This window comes from Notamacropus eugenii, chromosome 4 (genome assembly GCF_028372415.1).
Source record: "Notamacropus eugenii isolate mMacEug1 chromosome 4, mMacEug1.pri_v2, whole genome shotgun sequence".
Classification (NCBI taxonomy): Eukaryota; Metazoa; Chordata; class Mammalia; order Diprotodontia; family Macropodidae; genus Notamacropus; species Notamacropus eugenii.
Genome location: NC_092875.1, coordinates 319,401,563 through 319,419,812, shown reverse-complemented (window position 1 = coordinate 319,419,812; position 18,250 = coordinate 319,401,563). Strand labels below are relative to the sequence as shown.

Genomic DNA, 18,250 nt, shown 5'->3' with positions numbered 1-18,250 from the left:
CTCTCCATCACTTTCTTAAGTCTAGATACTCAACAAAACAATCATTGAAAACCTGATATGTTTGCTGTTTCTCTTTCATTCTTGAAAAGGACCATTTGCAAAGTCACCAGACTCACTGCCTATTCTGGAGTCATCTGGGTCCATTAGCCAGATACACATCAAGACCTCTGGAGACGGCTTCAGAGGTGGTGGAAGATCTTGGTCTTGTAAAGGAAAGAAAGAAAGAAGAGAAACTATAATGCCCATCTGACCAGTTCCAGTTGGGTCACCAGTGGGACAGCTCCTAATACTCATGGGGTTGTTATTTGTCCTTCATTCTTGAGGACCACCATGACCTCAGAGAGGTAATGCCATGACATGCAAGTGAATTGGATTTCAGTGAGGGAAGGCTGTGAAAAGTCACCAGCCTCACTTTCTCCTCCAGAGCCATCTGGCCCCAGTGGTAAGATACTCATTGGGATGACTAGAGATGGCCCCAGATGTGATGGCAAACCTTGATTTATAGAGTTTACTGATTTCAGAAGTGAAGATATGCTGAAAACTTAACAATGGCTCTGGCAAGCCAGTAAAAGCTGGCTTCCAGCACATCTCTGGTGTTAGGTAGTAAGATTAAGATATAGCAGACCTGCAGATCAAAGGCTGAGCTGTGATGGTTTTGGTTTTATTTTTGCTTTTTTTATTAATTAATTTTATTTATTTTCAGTGTTCTACAATAACTACTGTATAACTTAGATTATTATTTTCCCCTCCCTCTCCCCTCCCTTCCTCCTCCCTTTCCAAGATGGCATATAATTTTGTATGGGTTCTACACATACATTCTTATTAAATACATTTTCACTATAGTCATGCTGTGTTGAAGAATTAAAATGAGTGGGAGAAATCATCTAACAAACCAAAATGCAATACACACACACACATACACACACAAAAATGATCTGCTACAATCTGTGATTGAATTTCATAGTTCTTCCTCTGGATGTGGAAAGCATTTTGCCTTAGAAGACCATTGGGAATTTTTTTAAGTCCTTGCATTGCAATGAAGTTCTAAGTCTACCAGAAAAATCCTCACACACTGTGGTAGTTGCTGTGCACGAAGTTCTCCTGGTTCTGCTCTTTCACTCAGCATCAGATCATATAAGACTTGTCAGAACTCTCTGAAGTTTTCCTATTCATCATTTCTTATAGCAAAATAGTATTTCCATTATATTCATATACCATAATATATTAAAATTCCCTAATTGATGGGCATCCCCTCGATTTCCAGGTTTTGGCCACCAGAAAGAGTGCTGCTACAAATATTTTTGTACATGTGTACATTTCCCATTTTTATGATCTCTTGGGGATACAGTCCTAGAAACCCTATTGCTGGGTCAAAGGGTATGCATATTTTTTGTAGTCTTTTGGGCATAGTTACAAATTCTTCTCCAGAATGGTTGGATCTGCTCACAGCTCCACCAACAGTGTATTAGTGTTCCAACTCTCCCACATCCTCTCCAATATTTATCATCTTCCTGTTCTGTCATGTTTGCCAATCTGATTGATGTGATGTAGTATCTCAGAGTTGTTTTGATTTGCATCTCTCTAATCAAAAGTAATTTAGAGCATTTTTCAAATGACTATAGATATCTTTAATTTCTTCTTCTGAAAATTGCCTGTTCATATCCTTTGACCATTTATCAATTGGGGAATGACTTGTATTTTTGTATATTTGACTCAGTTCTAGAAATAAGGTCTTTATCCCCAAGATTAGCTGTAAAAATTCTTTCCCAGTTTTTTACATCCCTCCGAATTTTGGTGGCATTGGGCTTGGTTGTGCAAAAACTTTTCAGTTTAATGTAATCAAAATTATCCATCTTGCACTTCATAATGCTTTCTATCTCCTCTTTAGTCAAAAATTCTTCCCTTCTCCATAAATCTGATAAATACACTATTCCTTGCTCCACCAATTTGCCCATAGTATTCATCTTTATACCTAGATCATGTACCCATTTGGATTTTATTCTGGAGTACAGTGTCAGGCATTGGCCTCTGCCTAGTTTCCACCACACTTTTATACAGTTTTCCCAGTAATTTTTGTCAGTGAGTTCTTATCCCTTGGGGTCCTTGGGTTTATCAAACAGTAGATTGCAATATTCATTGTCTACTGCGTCTTGAGTACCTAGCATATTCCACTTGTCTACTCTTCTGTTTCCTAATCAATACCAAGTGGTTTTGAAATTGCTGTTTTATAATACAATTTGAGATCTGGTAGGGCTAGGCCACCTTCCCTAGCATTTCTTTTCATTAGTCCCCTTGATATTCTTGACCTTTTGTTCTTCCAGATGAATTTTGATACTATTTTTTCCAGCTCTAGAAAATAATTACTTTATAGTTTAATTGGTAAGGCACTAAATAAGTAATTAATTTAGGTAGAATTGTCATTTTTATTATATTGGCTTGGCCTAACCATGAGCAACTGATGTTTTTCCACTTACTTAGATCTGACTTTATTTGTGTGAAAAAGTGTCTTGTAGTTGTGCTCATATAGTCCCTGGGTTTGTTTTGGCAGGTAAACTCCCAAATATTTTATAGTGTCTACCCTAGCTTTAAAGGGGATTTCTTTTTCTATCTCTTGTTGTTAGCTTTTGTTACTAATATGTAGATATGTAGAAGATTTGTGTGGCTTTATTTGGTAACCTGTAACTTTCCCAAAGTTGTTTATTGTTTCAAGTAGTTTTTTACTTGAATCTCTGGGATTTTCTAAGTATATCATCATATCTTCTGCAAAGAATGATAACTTAGTTTCTTCTTTGCCTATTCTAATTCCTTCAATTTCTCTATCTTGTCTAATTGCTATAGCTAACATTTCTAGGACCATATTGAATAATAGTAGTGATAATGGACATCCTTGTTTCACCCCTGATCTTACTGGAAATGCATCTAGTGTATCACCATTGCATATAATGCTTGCAGAAGGTTTTAGGTAGATACTGCTTCTTATTTTGTGGAAAGTTCCCTTTATTTCTATGCTCTCCAATGTTTTTAATAGGAATGGGAATATATTTTGTCAAAAGCTTTTTTTGCATCTATTGAGATAATCATGTGATTTCTGTTAGTTTTGTTGTTGATATAGTTAATAATGCTAATAGTTTTCCTAATATTGAACCAGCCCTGCATTCCTGGTATGAATACCACCTGGTCATAAAGTATTATTCTCATGATAAGTTGCTGTATTCCTTTTGCTAAAATCTTATTTATAATTTTTGCATCTATATTCATTAGAGAAATTGGTCTATAATTTTCTTTCTCTGTTTTAGCTCTTACTGGTTTAGGTATCAAAACCATATTTGTGTCATAAAAAGCATTTGGGAGGACTCCTTCCCCAATTTTCAAAAATAGTCCATATAGTATTGGAATTAACTGTTCTTTAAATGTTTGATAGAATTCACTTGTAAATCCATCTGGCTCTGGAGATTTTTTCCTAGGGAGTTCATTGATGGCTTGTTCAATTTCTTTTTCTGAGATGGGGTTGTTTAAGTATTCAACTTCCTCTTCTGTCAATCTGGGCAATTTGTATTTTTTAAAATAGTCATCTTATTTAGATTGTCGAATTTATGGGCATAAACTTGGGCAAAGTAATTTCTAATTATTGTTTTAATTTTCTCCTCAATGGAGGTGAGTTCACCCTTTTCATTTTTGATTTTAGTAATTTGGTTTTCTTCTTTCTTTTTTTAAATCAGATTGACCAAAAGTTTATCAATTTTATCAGTTTTTTCATAAAACCAACTATTGGTTTTATTTATTAATTCAATAGTTTTCTTAATTTCAATTTTATTAACCTCTCCTTTGGTTTTCAGTATTTCTAATTTGGTATTTACTTGGGGATTTTCCATTTGTTCTTTTTCTAGCTTTTTCAACTGCATGCCCAAGTCACTGATCTCTTCTTTCTCTATTTTATTCATGTAGGCATTCAATGATATAAGACTTCCCCTAAGAACTGCTTTTGCACTGTTCCATTAGATTTGGTAGGTTGTCTCATTATTGTCATTCTCTTGAATGAAGTTGTTGATTGTTTCTATGATTTGTTACTTAACCCACTCCTTCTTCAGGATTAGATTATTTAGTTTCCAATTGATTTTTGATTTATCTTTCCTTGGCCTCTTATGACATATAATTTTTATTGCATTATGATCTGAGAAGGATGCATTGATTATCTCTGCCTTTCTGTACTGGATTGTGAGGTTTTTATGCCCTAGAACATGGTCAGTTTTTGTATATGTGCCATGTATTGCTGAGAAAAAGGTAAATTCCTTTCTATTCCCATTCAATTTTCTCCAGAGATCTATCATATCTACCTTATCTAGAGTTTTATTTTCCTCCTTAACTTCTTTCTTGTTTATTTTGAGGTTAGATTTATCAAGTTCAGAGAGGGGGAAGTTGAAGTTCCCTACTAGTAGAGTTTTGCTATCCATTTCTTCCTTCAACTCCTCCAACCTCTCCTCTAAGAATCTGGATGCTATACCACTTGGAGCACACATGTTTAGTAATGATATTGCTTCATTGTTCATTGTGCTTTTTAGCAGGATATAGTTTCCTTCCTTATCTCTTTTTATTAGATCTATTTCTTCTTTTGTTTTGTCTGAGATTAGGATTGGTAGCAATCCTACTTTTCCCTGCTTTTCTTATATCTGCTGAGGCACAATATATTCTGCTCCAACCTTTTACCTTTGTCCTGTGTGTATCCCCCATTTCAAATGTGTTTCTTGTAAACAACATATTGTTGGACTAGGGCTTTTAATCCATTCTGCTATCCATCTCTGTTTTATGGGAGAGTTCATTCCATTCACATTTACAGTTATGATTACAGTTTGTGTCTTCCCTTCCATCCTCTTTCCCACTGTTTGTGCTTTATGTTCTCCCATCTCCCTTCCCCTTCTCAATAGAATTTTACTTTTCACCACCACCTCCCACAGTCTTCCCTTCCTTCTGTCAGCCTCCCTCCCTTTTACTACCCTTTAATCTTACTACTTCTTCCCTCCCTTTTGTTTCCTCTCCCCTTTCTTCCCCCTTCCCCACCTACTGTCTATAGAGCTAGTTAGATTTATATACTTAATTAAGTTTATTGCTCCCTCCTTGAACCAAATCAGAATGAGAGTACCTCACAAACAATGCTCATCTCTCTCCCCTCTTTCCCTCTGCTATAATTTTGTACTTCTTCCTGTGATGTAATTTACCATTTTCTTCTTCCTCCTTTTCACATCTCCTGTTACAATCCCTTTGCATGCTTAAATCATATTTTTATCATCATATCATTTACTTTATACCCGTTTCCTCTATGTATATCCCTTTTATATTTAATAATAGGTATACAATTCTCAGGATTAACAAGTATCATCTTCCCTTATTAGGAGGTTAAACAGTTTGTCCAACTTGAGTAACAAGTTTTTCTTTTCCCCTGTTTACCTTATTATGCCTCTCTTGAGACCTGTGTTTGAAGATTGAATTTTCTATTGAGTTCTAGCCTTTTTGTCAGGAAGGTCGGAAAATCCCTAATTTCACTGAATGTCACTCTTCTTGCCTAAAATGTTATGCTGAACTTTGCTAGGTAATTGATCCTTGGTTGTAGTTCTAGCTCCTTTGCCTTATGATATATCGTATTCTAATTCCTTTGATTTTTTAATGTAGAAGCTGCAAGGTCCTGTGTGATTCTGACCGTTGCTCCTTGATATTAGAATGGTTTCTTTCTGGCTGCCTGTAGTATTTTCTCCTTGTTAGTTCTGGAATTTGACAACAATATTTCTTGGGGTTTTTAGTTTGGGATCCCTTTCAGGAGGTGAATGGTGGATTCTTTCAATGACAATTTTGCCCTCTGGATCTAGTACTTTGGGGCAGTTTTCCTTGATGATTTCTTGGAAGATATTATTCAGACTCTTGTTTTCATTGTGGTTTTCTGGTAGGCCAATAATTCTTAAATTTTCTCTCCTGGATCTATTTTTCAGGTCAGTTGTTTTTCCAATTAGATATTTTACATTTTCTTCTATCTTTTCATTCTTTAGATTTTGTTTGACTGGCTCTTGATGTCTCATAGAGTCATTAGTTTCTACTTGCCCAATTCTAATTTTTATCAAATTGTTTTCTTCAGTTAACTTTTGCATCTCCTTTTCCACCTGTCCAATTGTTCCTTTTAAGGAGTTATTTTCTCCAGTTAATTTTTGTACTTCCTTTTCCATTTGTCCAATTTTCCCAGTTAGGTTTTGCGCTTCCTTTTCCATTTGTTCAATTTTCCTTTTTAAAGAGATGTTCTCTTCAGTGAATTCTTTTTCCATACTTTTAAAATTATTGGCCAGTTTTTCTTCTGTTTCCTTCTTCAGCTGTTCCAGGAGAGCTGTTTGTGCATGTGAGCAGTTCATAATCCCTTTTGAAGTTTCAGATGGAAGTACAGTCTCACTTCTGACTTCTTTGGTATTCTTCTTTTGGTCCTTGTCCCCATAGAAAGATTCTATGGTTTTTTCACCCTTGCTTTGTTTTTTCTTGCTCATGATGGTGATTGTGTGTTGTGGCTTCTGGTTCCTTCAGTTAGAAGCTACAGAACTTGGTGTTGAGCTCACTGGTGTAAAAAAGCTAAGGGCAGATGCCTTTTTATCTTTTTGTTTTGTGTTTCTCTGATCAGCCCTGGGGCTAGCTTGTTAAATGTGGGGGAGGGGTGGTCTGGTCCAGGGAGATCTCCTCAGCTGACCTGAGGCAAAGGCAAGCTCAGGGGTTGGTGATCCTCATTGCCCTATTGTCTTCCCATTTCCCCTGGAGTGCTGAGGCATGCCTGGGTCCTAATGCGAGTTTTCACCCCTCCTTGAGCTTCTCTCCTAGTTCTGAAGCACACCTGGGTCCTAGTGTGAGTTCCCACCATCCTGGGGCCCCTCTCCTTCTGGTTCACTTCTGCCACAGTAAGAGGAATCCCCCTTAGCTATTTTCCTAGCCTCAGTTGTTATGAGACTGTTTTCCCCTTCGCTGTGCACACTGATCTGACATTTTTCTGGGGAAATATTTTATGGTTCTTTTGAGGTCAACAAAGGGGGAGGAGAGAGCATTTACCAGTCATTCTGCCATTTTAGCTCCTGGAAGTTCAAGTAGATGACTTCCAGATGTTTAATCTGTGGGCTGAAAGTCTCCAGAGCTGACGTGGCTGATATCTGTGGCTCATCAGCTGTCACTTGGCTCTGCTGGTCTCTCACCCTGGGCTGCCATTCCACCATTCTGCCAGGTGCTGCCTCAGGCCTCCTCGGGGCTTTCCTGCTCCGCTGCACTGGATGTGCTGTGCTATGTGCTGTGGGCTCATCCCAGCAGAACACATCCTTCCTGTCAACCTTCCAGTCTGTCCTGGGCTCTGAATCTGCCACAGTCTGTCTCCTATTAGATTCTGCACCTCCAAAATTTGGTCAGATTCTCTTTTTAGAGGTATCTGAAGGAGTTTGTCTAAGAGTTTAGGTGAGTAGTTGCTCTCCCTCTGCCCTCTTAGCCCCACCCTCATTTTTGCTTTTTGATAGGGAGAGAGGATGATGTATCAAACCTATTATTTCAATACTGTAGGGAACTACAAAAGAGGAAGCTCCTCCTATGAGTTCTCTCTCTCTCTCTCTCTCTGTCTCTCTCTCTCTGTCTGTCTCTCTCTCTCAGAGTTAGTTGCCTGGGACACTGAGCTATTAAATGATTGGCTTACTTTCACAAGGCAGGTATATATCTTAAGGACTTAAACCTGGGTCTTCTGTACTCCAAGGTGGCCTCTCTTGAATATATGATGATATTTCTCATGCTGCCTTGCTATCCTTGAAATCTGAAAAGATCCAGCAAATATGTAAAATGTGAGGAGTGGATTTATTCAATTCAATAAATAATTATTAAGCACTTACTATGTGCCAGACATTGAGCTGAGCACCGGATTGACTATGGAGGATAGATGGCAGGGGACACAGAATGAAAAGATATGGATGGATCTTGATTTGCATAGGATAAAAAGAGAGGAACCATATCAGTTGTAGCTCTTTGATTATTTGTGCAGATGAACAGGTCTCCTTGGTGTCTGATTGACTAAATTAAAAAGGAAAACAAAATCTAGGTCAAGCAAGAACAGCATGATATAGGGGAAAAGAGTGATGAATTTGGAGTAAGAGAAACCTGAGTTTTACTTCCAGGCTCTGCCACTTACTGTATGTATGTCCTTGATCAAGTCATTTAATCACCATATTTCCTCCTAATGTGGCTGAGGTCAATGGCTTAGTTTGGACTAGAGATAGGGACAGGAATGATTGCATTGGATCATGGGACAGTTGGAGAGCTGACCTGGTGGGCTTCAAAGCATAAGGGCATTCAACATTCATTCATATATAAACATTTATTAAGCACCTAGTATGTTCCAAGCACTGTACTAGCTAGTGGCAATCCAAAGACGAAAATGAAATAGTCTCTGCACTCAAGGAGTTTACATTTATTGAAAGGGACACCACATGTAAACACAAAACTATTAAAGCTTAAAACTGTACTTAGACTTTTGGGACACCCTGTGTATACGCAATTTATGCAAAATAAGTACAAAGTAAGATGAGCATAGAGTTTGGTGGCACAGTGGATAGAGTGTAAGGCCTGGAATTAGGAAGATACAAGTTTCTGAGTTCAAATCTGGCCTCAGACACCTACTAGCTGTGTGACCCTGGACTCAGTTTCCTCATCTGTAAAATGAAATGAAGAAGGAAGTGGCAAACCACTCCAGTATCTTTGACAAGAAACCCTTCCCTCCAAAAAAGAGGTCATGACACAACTAAAATGACTAAATAACAGGGTAAGGATGAGACCCTAATGGCTGGCCCTAAAAAAGCATCAGGAAAGGCCTCAGGGAGGGGAGAGAGGACACAAGGAAATGAACAGACCACTAATTTTCCAATTACATTTAGAACTCATGGGCATAGTAACACCCTGTACTCTACTGGAAAATATTTCATGAGCTGGATTTGGCAGAGGTAGGTTGCCAATGACTGCTGTAAAACATTAGAGAACATTCGAGAAAAACAAGGATTTTATTGGTTGATAGAAGCCTTTAAAATTCATCAAATTCTGACTCTTTTGATGCTAACTGCATAGGAAGCCCCTGGTTTAGTCAAGGTGGGTGTATGAGGAGTAGAAGCATGAATGAAGTGGTGCTTGGAGTTGAATACAGAGAATGGTGAGCATGAGTGCATGTTTTTAACAGTATGGTTCCAGTTTCAGGAGAATGCAAAGCTCCTTGGGGGCAGGAACAGTTTCATTATATCTTAGGATTACTGGGGCCTGAAGTAGTAGCTAGAGATCCAGATTTGCATTACAGTCCTACTTTTGACATGTACTTGCTGTGGACAGCACGGACAGGTCTCAGCACCCACAGACAAATCTCTGAGATTATAAGGTGCCATACTATTATACATCTATATTGGTAGAGGGAATTTTCCCAGAGTGAGTTCTGAACACTCATAAAATCACAGGTGCTGAGCTCCCAAATCCTAATGCTAAGGACATCGTAGGTGCTCCATAAAGATTTGACATGAATCAATTCCTCTATTAACATACTTTTGGGTTGCTTTGTTGTGGCAGGAAGGTGACCTTGAATTCTCAAAGGTTCTTATAAGTCCTGCCAAGACCAAAAAACCTAGCATGATGAGGTATCATTCAAAGATAATCCTGATAAGATCTGGAGAAGTTCAGTACCAGAACTGGAATTATGAATTTTTTGTGGCCACAGTGACTCATAAAGACCATCTACTAAGATGCAAAGCACTTATGAGGAGCATGGGTCCAAACCTTTAGTGAGGAAACTACATATCCTGAAAGCACTAAAGCTTGTTTCTCATTTTCAAATTTAGTATTTCATTTATTCAGTATTTTTGCTTTACCCATGCCTTCTCTCTGAATATGAACATCTGAAAGCGAAATGTATGATATTTCTTATGTTTTAAATTGAACTGCTAAGAGGATCAGTCAACAAGTTGACTAGGTACCAGACACTGGTGCTAAGTTCAGGGGTTACAAAAAAGGCAAAAGACAATCTTTGCTCTCAAGGAGTTTAGTTTAGTGTAAAACACAACATGAAAACAACTATGTGGAAATAATAGATATTCAGGATGAATTAGTGGTAGTCTCAAAGGGAAGGCACTAAAATAATGGAAGACTAGGGAGGATGTCTTGTAGACAGCATGACTTTGGGTGATTTATGAAGGAAGCCAGGGAAGCAGGAGGCAGAGATGAACAGGGCAAGGGTTTTGGTCATGAGATCAGCCAGTAAAAATACCCAGAGTCAAGAGATGGAGTATTGTGTGGAGGAACAGTCAGAAAGCTAACGTCATTAGATCACAGAGTATTTGGGGAGAGAAGTGAAGCATATAAGAAGATGGAAAGGCAGAGAAGGGTCAGGTCATGAGGAGCCTCAGGAGAGAACAACTATGTTTTTGACATTTGGTTAAGGTCTTATAAAGTGAAGACATGGATAGATGTGATTCCAGTCCTCAGGGTGATATCATTGGCAATGTTCCCCAAAAGTGTTTGGCATCAAAAACAAGTTAGCTGTGGACATGGTATTTTCCCTTCTCTCCTCTGACACTGCCACTACTCCAGGGCATGTCCTCATCACTTCACTCCTGGATTATTGTAACAGCCTTCTGGTAAGTCTTCCTGCATCAAGTCTCTCTCTACTCCAGTCCATTTTCCATTCGACTGTCATACTGATCTTCCTAAAGTGTAAGTCTAACATGTCACTCCTTCACCCACCTTTCACAATCCTTCAACAAACTCCAGTGGTACCCTGTTACCTCCAGAATAAAATAGAAACTATACTATTTGGCTATTGTCACTTTTAAAGCCTTGCCTTTCTTATCTTTCCAGGCTTCTGACACTTTCTTTCACAGGGTTATTTTCCTCTCTGTTTTTTGATGCTAAGTCCTCAGTAGATGGCAGCATTGTCAAACAGAGAACCTTCTCATGGTGTACAGAGGCAAAGAAGGCCCAAATGACTGACTAGGGGAGCTTGAGAATTTCCCTCAAGTGCTTTAGTTCTTGAACGATACTCTTCAAGACCCCTCGAGTCTCTCAGCATACTGTCATGAATGTGTAGTGCGTTTAGTTCTTAGAAATGACCCTCTTTCTCACTTCAGTCCTTCCCTGTCTACTCCTTGTTTCCTTACTGCCTGTAAACACATCTGTTTCTCCCCCATTAAAAAAAACAACGTTCACTTTACTCACTCATCCCCACTAGCTATCATCTTATATCTCCCTGGCCTTTTGGGGTTATACTTGTTGAGAAGGCTCTCTACCATAGGAACCTCACTCTCCTCCTAATTTACAATCTGGTTTCTTACCTCATCATTCAACTGAAACGGTTACCAGTTAGTTGCCAAATCTAACTGCTTTTTCCCAATCCTCATCCTTCTTGATGTCTCTGTACCTTTGACACTGTTGATCACCCTTTTCTCCTTGATATTCTCTTCTTTCTAAGTTGTTACCATACTTCCTAGTTCTTCTCCTACCTGTCTGACTGCCCCGATCAGTCTTCTGGATCTTCAGTTAGATCTTGCCTGATAATCATGGATATCATCCAAGGTTCTGTCCAGGCTCCTCTTCATTTCTCTCTATACCATTTTGCTTGTTGATCTCACTCATTCCCATGTATTCAATGATTATCTCTATGCAGGTGATTCTCAGACCTATTTATCCAGCCTTAACCACTCTCCTGATCTCAAGTTTTGCATCTCCAATGGACTGTTAGACATTTTAGACATCTTAAATGAAGCATGTTCAAAACTGAGCTCATTATCTCACCTTCCTCCAAGACAGTCCTTCTTCCTAACTTCCTCATTAATGTGGTGAACTCCACAATGCTCTGAGTCACCTAGGCTTGCAACCTCTATGGCATACTCAACTCCTCATTCTCTCTCTCCCTCTGCCCCCATATGTTGCCTTTGGAACATTTGTCATATATGTCCCCTGCTCTCCTCTGACAATACCTGGTAGAAGTACCCTGGTGCATATCCTCATCACCTCAGTCCTGTACTATTGTAATAGCCTTCTGGTTAGTCTTCCTACATCAAATCTCTCCCTACTCCAGTCTATTTTCCACTCAGCTGTCACGCTGATCTTCCTAAAGTGTAAGTCTAACATGTCATCCCTTCACCCACCCTTCACAACCCTTCAACAAATTTCAGTGGTTCCCTATTACTTCCAGAGTAAAATATAAAATACTCTATTTGGCTTAACTTTAAGGCCTTTTATAACCTTGCCTCTTCTTACCTTTCCAGGCTTCTTACATTTTTACTCCCTCTGTAAAAGCAAGCAACCTAGCATACCTAGGATGACCTGTTAGCACAGGTTCTTGGATCTACTTTTCTTAAAGGAAAGCAACTTTTAAGGGATCAACAATCTTCTTTAATTACATTTACTAGTGCAGGGGAAAAGTTAGCACCCTGACTGTCAGAGAAAATACAAGCAGAGAAATTAGCATACATTCCAACAGACAAGGCTCTGACTGCCTGAATCAAAGCAATATTACTATATACTTTACATATCCTACTGGACTGAAAAAGCCTCTACATCTGAGCAGTCAGGGGTTGTGAACATACAGCTACTCAAGAGTCTTGATCAAGGAATCAAAAGATCCTTCTCATGACCAAAACCTCAAAGGAAAATATTAACTCAGAGTATACATACACTTCTCAGAGCCAGAAATCATCACAACCCTTGTGACTCAGTGTCTAATCAACTTAGTACTAAAAAAAGTGTGGAAGACTTCTTACAAATAAGTCTCCCCCTAAGCAAGCCCCTCTTTAGGCAAGTCCCTCCCCCAATAGGCTCCATGTGAGACCTATTAATGGGCAGGGAAGATCTTATTATCCCATTAATATTACTCCTACATACTCTGTGATCAGTGACAATGGCCTTCTTGCTATTCCTTGAATATGTCACCCCATCTCCTCACTCTGTGCCTTTTCATTGGCTTCCCCTTTTGTCTGAAATGCTGGTTTCTCACCTCCATAATTCCTTGACTTCTTTCAAATCTTTGCTAAAATTCTACCTTTGGTAAAATGTTTTTCCTGAGATTATCTCCAATTTTTGCTGAATATATATTATATGCATATAGTTGTGTATATGCTGTGAACTTGTTGAGATCATGGACTATGTTTTGCCTTTCTTTGTACCCCAGAGCTAGGCACAGTGCCTAACAGGCACGGGGAACCTGAGGCCTTAAAGCCAGATGATGAGATGTGAGCCTTTAAGTATTTGAGTGTGGACCTTTGACTGAATCCAAACTTCACAGAACAAATCCCTAATCCTGGTCTTAGTACCACAAGCCAGTTTTCAGCCTCTCTGCTCTGCCCCTGAGAAGCAGTAGCAATAGCTTCCCAGCAGGAGACACATTCCGGAGAATCCTGTCTGGAGTCTTCTGCTGTTATTATAAGGTAAGGAAAATCAATTCCTCAGTTTACACACATCAGGCAAGTGCCTGCAACTTCCCTGCTTGGAGTCCCTCAGAAAGAGAGGGCCCTCTAAGCTCACTAATGGCTCTGCATTACCCAGGCTAGAGAGGAATGCTAGGGGTAGGTGATGAGACAGAATGCTGGGGTATTCTCCGCTTCAAAGAGGTTGCTCCATTTCCACTTCCTATTAGCAGATCAATGAGTTTGGGGCTGTTGCTCACAGCTGCAGGGTTTTCTGGAATTCCATGTCACCAAGAGGAGCAGAGGTTCCAGCATGGGGAAGGCGGCAGGAGGGTGGTGGAAGCACATGGAGTGGTGGAATTTCCAAACTTTGTAACTTTGAGGTTACCCTAACAGGGAAGTGAGAGAAAGTATGGGGATGAGGAAAGCAAGTGAGAGTGACTTTCAAGAGCTAGTTGTTAAACTTTCAGTGTTACCATTTACATCTGGTATTGACAAAAGCAACAAATCAGGGCAAAATTTATGGTTTGGCTGATTGTCTAGACACAAGAAAGTGATGGAGAAAATTAATAACGCAACCTAAACTTAAAAGTGGGTTGTGAGTACATTTTTCTTTTGTGTTTTTTAAGGAGAGACTATTTATTAGAGAGACTGAACATTAAATATTTACCAGCACACCACTGTCAGTCTCCTCCCAAGCAGAAAAATCCAAATTCCTTTGACTGACATTACAAAGTGCCCACTTTTCTGGGGACTCTTTAGTCTGCTATGTCTGCTACTTTACATATTCCCCAAAGCTCATTTATTTGCTTTAAAAAAAAAACAAAAAACACAATTGATTCTCCCAAATAGGCCAATGTCTTTTAAGCAGTAATTTTGTGTAGTAGAGGTAGTATTTCAGTGGCTAAAGTGCTGAGTTTCTTAAAACCAGTTAGAGTTTAACCTCCAAGTGCTTCCAGTAATTCCCTGTTTATTAAGTTATAGATGGGGAAATCACTGATCACTTGCATGAAGTCATGGGATTCCTTTTTACTGTATACTTATAGCAGCTGGCCTTGGAGCCAGGAATACCTGGGTTTAAGTCCTTCCTCTGACCCACAGTGCCCCAGACAACTCCTTAAGCCTACAAGTTGCAGAGAAGATATCTACCTCCACTGGTAAAGGAAGTCACTCACTAGAAGTTCCTTATGCCAATGAAATCATGTGTCTAGTCCCTATACTCCACGTGATTTTCCTTTCAGTGATCAAATAATATGAGAGAGCAGTCTAGATTGAGACCAATATAGATTGGCCAAAAAACCAAATTTATTACCTGGTGGTAAACACTCTGTTTATGGACCTCCTCTAAAGGAGTTAGGGTCATCCTTGCACAAAAGACACATAGGCTCAACAGACACAGTCAGGCTCAACAGACGTACAATAAGGCTTACACTCCTTTGGCATAACTTGCAGCATCAACTTCACACCACTGTAAGTCCATGGAAGACTTCTGTGGAGGAACAAAGACTTAGGTACACAATGGCAAACTATAGGGTTCGATTTCTGTTCCTGGAAAGCAGATAGTGAGTCATAGTTCCCTCTTCTTGTGGAGAATTAGGAGACTACAAGTGTGGAATGTTGCATATCCTGTCAAACATATAACTGTGTCACTTGATTGTGTATAACTGTTTTCCTTGGTTACCAGGGAGAGTTCTAATGATGGTTTGGCACATTTAGGAAAAGACTGTATGAAGAAACAAAAGACATGCACAAAACTTTAATAAAAGAAGAAAGGAAGGAAGGAAAGAAGAAAAAAAGAAAGAAAAGAAGGAAGTAGGAAGAAAAGGAAAAGAAACAAAAGAAGGAAAGGAAGGAAGGAAGGAAGGAAGGAAGGAAGGAAGGAAGGAAGGAAGGAAGGAAGGAAGGAAGGAAGAAGAAAAGCACAGGGTTAGGTCAGAGACTGAGCTTGGAAAAAGCTGTGTATGGCTCTGGTTCTCCCTAATAACAGAGCAATATCATTCCTGTAGTATGGTAAATAGTGTTGCCTGTGTTGTCTGCCATCTAGTTTTAAAATTTTCCAGACCCAGAAAATAAGGGAAAGGAGGTAAATAGAAATCTTTTAAGTCAATGGGAATTTTTTCTGGGAAGGGGGCCAAAAAGAAATCAGTGAAAAATGGTACAATTCGTGTTATGTTAATGGGAAGAAGGATGAGAAGAAACTTCCCCTCCCTATCCCATAATACTGCTTCATTCTTCCCATCTTTCTGAGAATTTACAGAATAATTGGGTCCTAGACAGGAGCCACTCCAGCTTGGATCAGCCTACTGGAAAATCATACAGTCTACCACTCCCTCCTCAATTTTGCAGATGAGGAAACTGAGGCCTAAAGATGGTAACTGACCTTACCCAAGGAGTAAGCAGTAGAGCCAGGGTTAAAATCTGGTTCCTCTGACTCCAAATCCCATATGCTTTTCTAATGATAAGACCACTCACTAAGCAGGGTCTGGAAATTTTCTATCTCCATAGTCATCTAAAATAAGACAGGCTTCACTTAACTAAAAAACTTTTTATTAACAATGTAAAATGTTAAATATTTTACAATCTGAGCTAATTCCAGCATGCCCTATACGAGTTAACACTATGCTGATGTGCAGACATCATGCTTCAAATTTCAATTAAAATGAAATGTGATAGTAATCCGATTTCATATTTGAGGGTAATTGTATAGTTGTCTACATCATTTCCTAACTAGATTATGTCATTCTCCAAGAAGTTGAAAAAAGACACCATTGGATCAAAAGAAAATTAGTTACTCTTATGCTCATCATGTGCATTGTACGAAGATATTATTGTGTATTTACAAATTTTAATAGACTCCATATATTTTTTAGCATTTCAAATTAAGATATTTGTAGTTTGAAGCTCTTGGATAAATTCCGACAGAATGGAAGACTAGACATGAATGACAGCAGAGAAAGCAAAAGAAGAGTATAAGTTCTCTTAACAATATTACTTCTAGTGATTTAATAACGTTGACCTTGAACACCATTTTGCAATTTTAAATAGATTTCTATGTTTAAAGACTCTTTCATATATGATGAAGTATTAACATGAGACTAGTAAGAGCTATAATTATGCTACTGTACATGAAATCATTCGAAATTTATACAATACATAAAAAACTTAGAATGACTTTAAAATCATAATTCTTGCATCTAGTCATTGTATGATTTAGAGCAGACATGCACTAGGTCATCTAAAAAAATCCTTTTAAAAACAACCTCCATTTTGAATCCATTCTCTCTCTGGTTCTTGACAGTAATTAAAATGTAAAACTCTTGAAAAGCGAGGGAAGAAAATTAAGAGGGCAGCATAGAAAATACAGTTGATAACCAATAACTGGTTTATCCATCTGAAAAACAAATGACACCTGTTTCTTTGATGTTCTGGCTTTCTTGGGGGAGTTTTAATGGGAATTATCTAGCTTGAGATGAGGCAGCATAGACCAAAGAATCTTCTCTTCCGTCTTCTAACTAGTGGATAAGGAGTCAGGTTCAGGAGGCTGCTGTCATCTGTCATGGGGGAAAATGTATACATGAATACACAGAATTTTTTCCATTTTATTTTATTTTTGAAATAAGCATTTATCTTTTTTCTACATGCTCTAGAAAAGAAAAAAGTGAAATTCTTACAATATCCCTATATTCTTAGTCAACCAAAAGAAATATCCACATTTTTCACAGCCAGAAATGTCTCATTCTGCACTTTCAATCCATCACCTCTCTGTCAGGAGGTGGGTTAGCATAATTCATCACCAACCCCTTGGAAGCATGGTTGCTCATGGCATTGATCAGAGCTCTGAAATTTTCCAAATTGTCTGTCTTTGCAATATTGTTGTTATATACATTTTCTCTGCTGCTTTCCTTCTGAGGTTACCTCTAATTGACCACATAGCTTGAATGTATATAGTTGTTTGCACATTGTCTCCCTCAATGTGTGTTCCTTGAGGGAAAGGATTGTTTTTGTCTTCCTTTACATTGCCAACACTTAGCAGAGTATCTGACACATGATAATTTAATAAATGTTGGTTAACTTGACTTGCTCACTTCACTTTGCATCAGTTCATACATTTCCTGCATTTTTCTAAACCCACTCTGTTTGTCATTTCTTATGACAAATGATATTCTATCACAGTCATAAACCTTAATTTGTCCTCGATTGACGGGCACCTCTTTAGTGACCAGTTCTTGCTATTTATACATTTAGAGACAAATCAACTGCTTTCCTATGCAATGACTCTAAGAAAAAACAAGTCTATTATTACCCTTTGACTAAGAAGTTATAGCTTAGAAGGTGACCTTAGAGAAACTATATCCTTTGCTAGTAAGCTAATGTTTCAGTTCCTTTCTCCTCCTTAGCACCTTGGGATTCAGGTCCAGCCTAATCTATACTCAGTCAATGATGCCCATTTGTTCTATTTACTGGCTGAATTCCAAAATACCACCATCAGAATTGCAAGCTCTATTATGTTTCACTGGTATAGGATCTGTGATTTTTAGCAGCAGAATGGAGCAGCAGGTTAGAACATTAAACCAGACAGATAAAGGGTTCAAATCTCATATACTTTTTACATTACTCTGGGCAAGTCATTTAAACTTCATAAGATTAGTGATTTAAATAAAACTGGAAGGGACTTCAGATGTCACATAATCCAATCATCTCATTCTACAAATGAGAAACTTCCTCACCATTCCCACCCTTGCCCCAAGAGATTAACTGACTCGTCCAAGTTATGTAAGTTGCAGAACAGAGGTTTAAACTCAAGTCCTGCATCTCTAAGTTCAGCA

General features: G+C 38.5%; 1 protein-coding gene across 1 annotated transcript in view; it reads right to left on the bottom strand.

Annotated features, from left to right (window-relative positions):
• Window positions 1-8,443: 8,443 nt before the first annotated feature.
• RGS7BP (regulator of G protein signaling 7 binding protein) overlaps window positions 8,444-18,250 on the bottom strand; it is a 130,513-nt gene continuing 120,706 nt past the window's right edge. Inside the window, exon 6 of the mRNA XM_072605060.1 lies at window positions 8,444-16,975. Within this exon, the coding sequence (XP_072461161.1) occupies window positions 16,884-16,975 (92 nt within the window). The 3' untranslated portion in view covers window positions 8,444-16,883. The remainder of the gene's footprint in view (window positions 16,976-18,250) is intronic.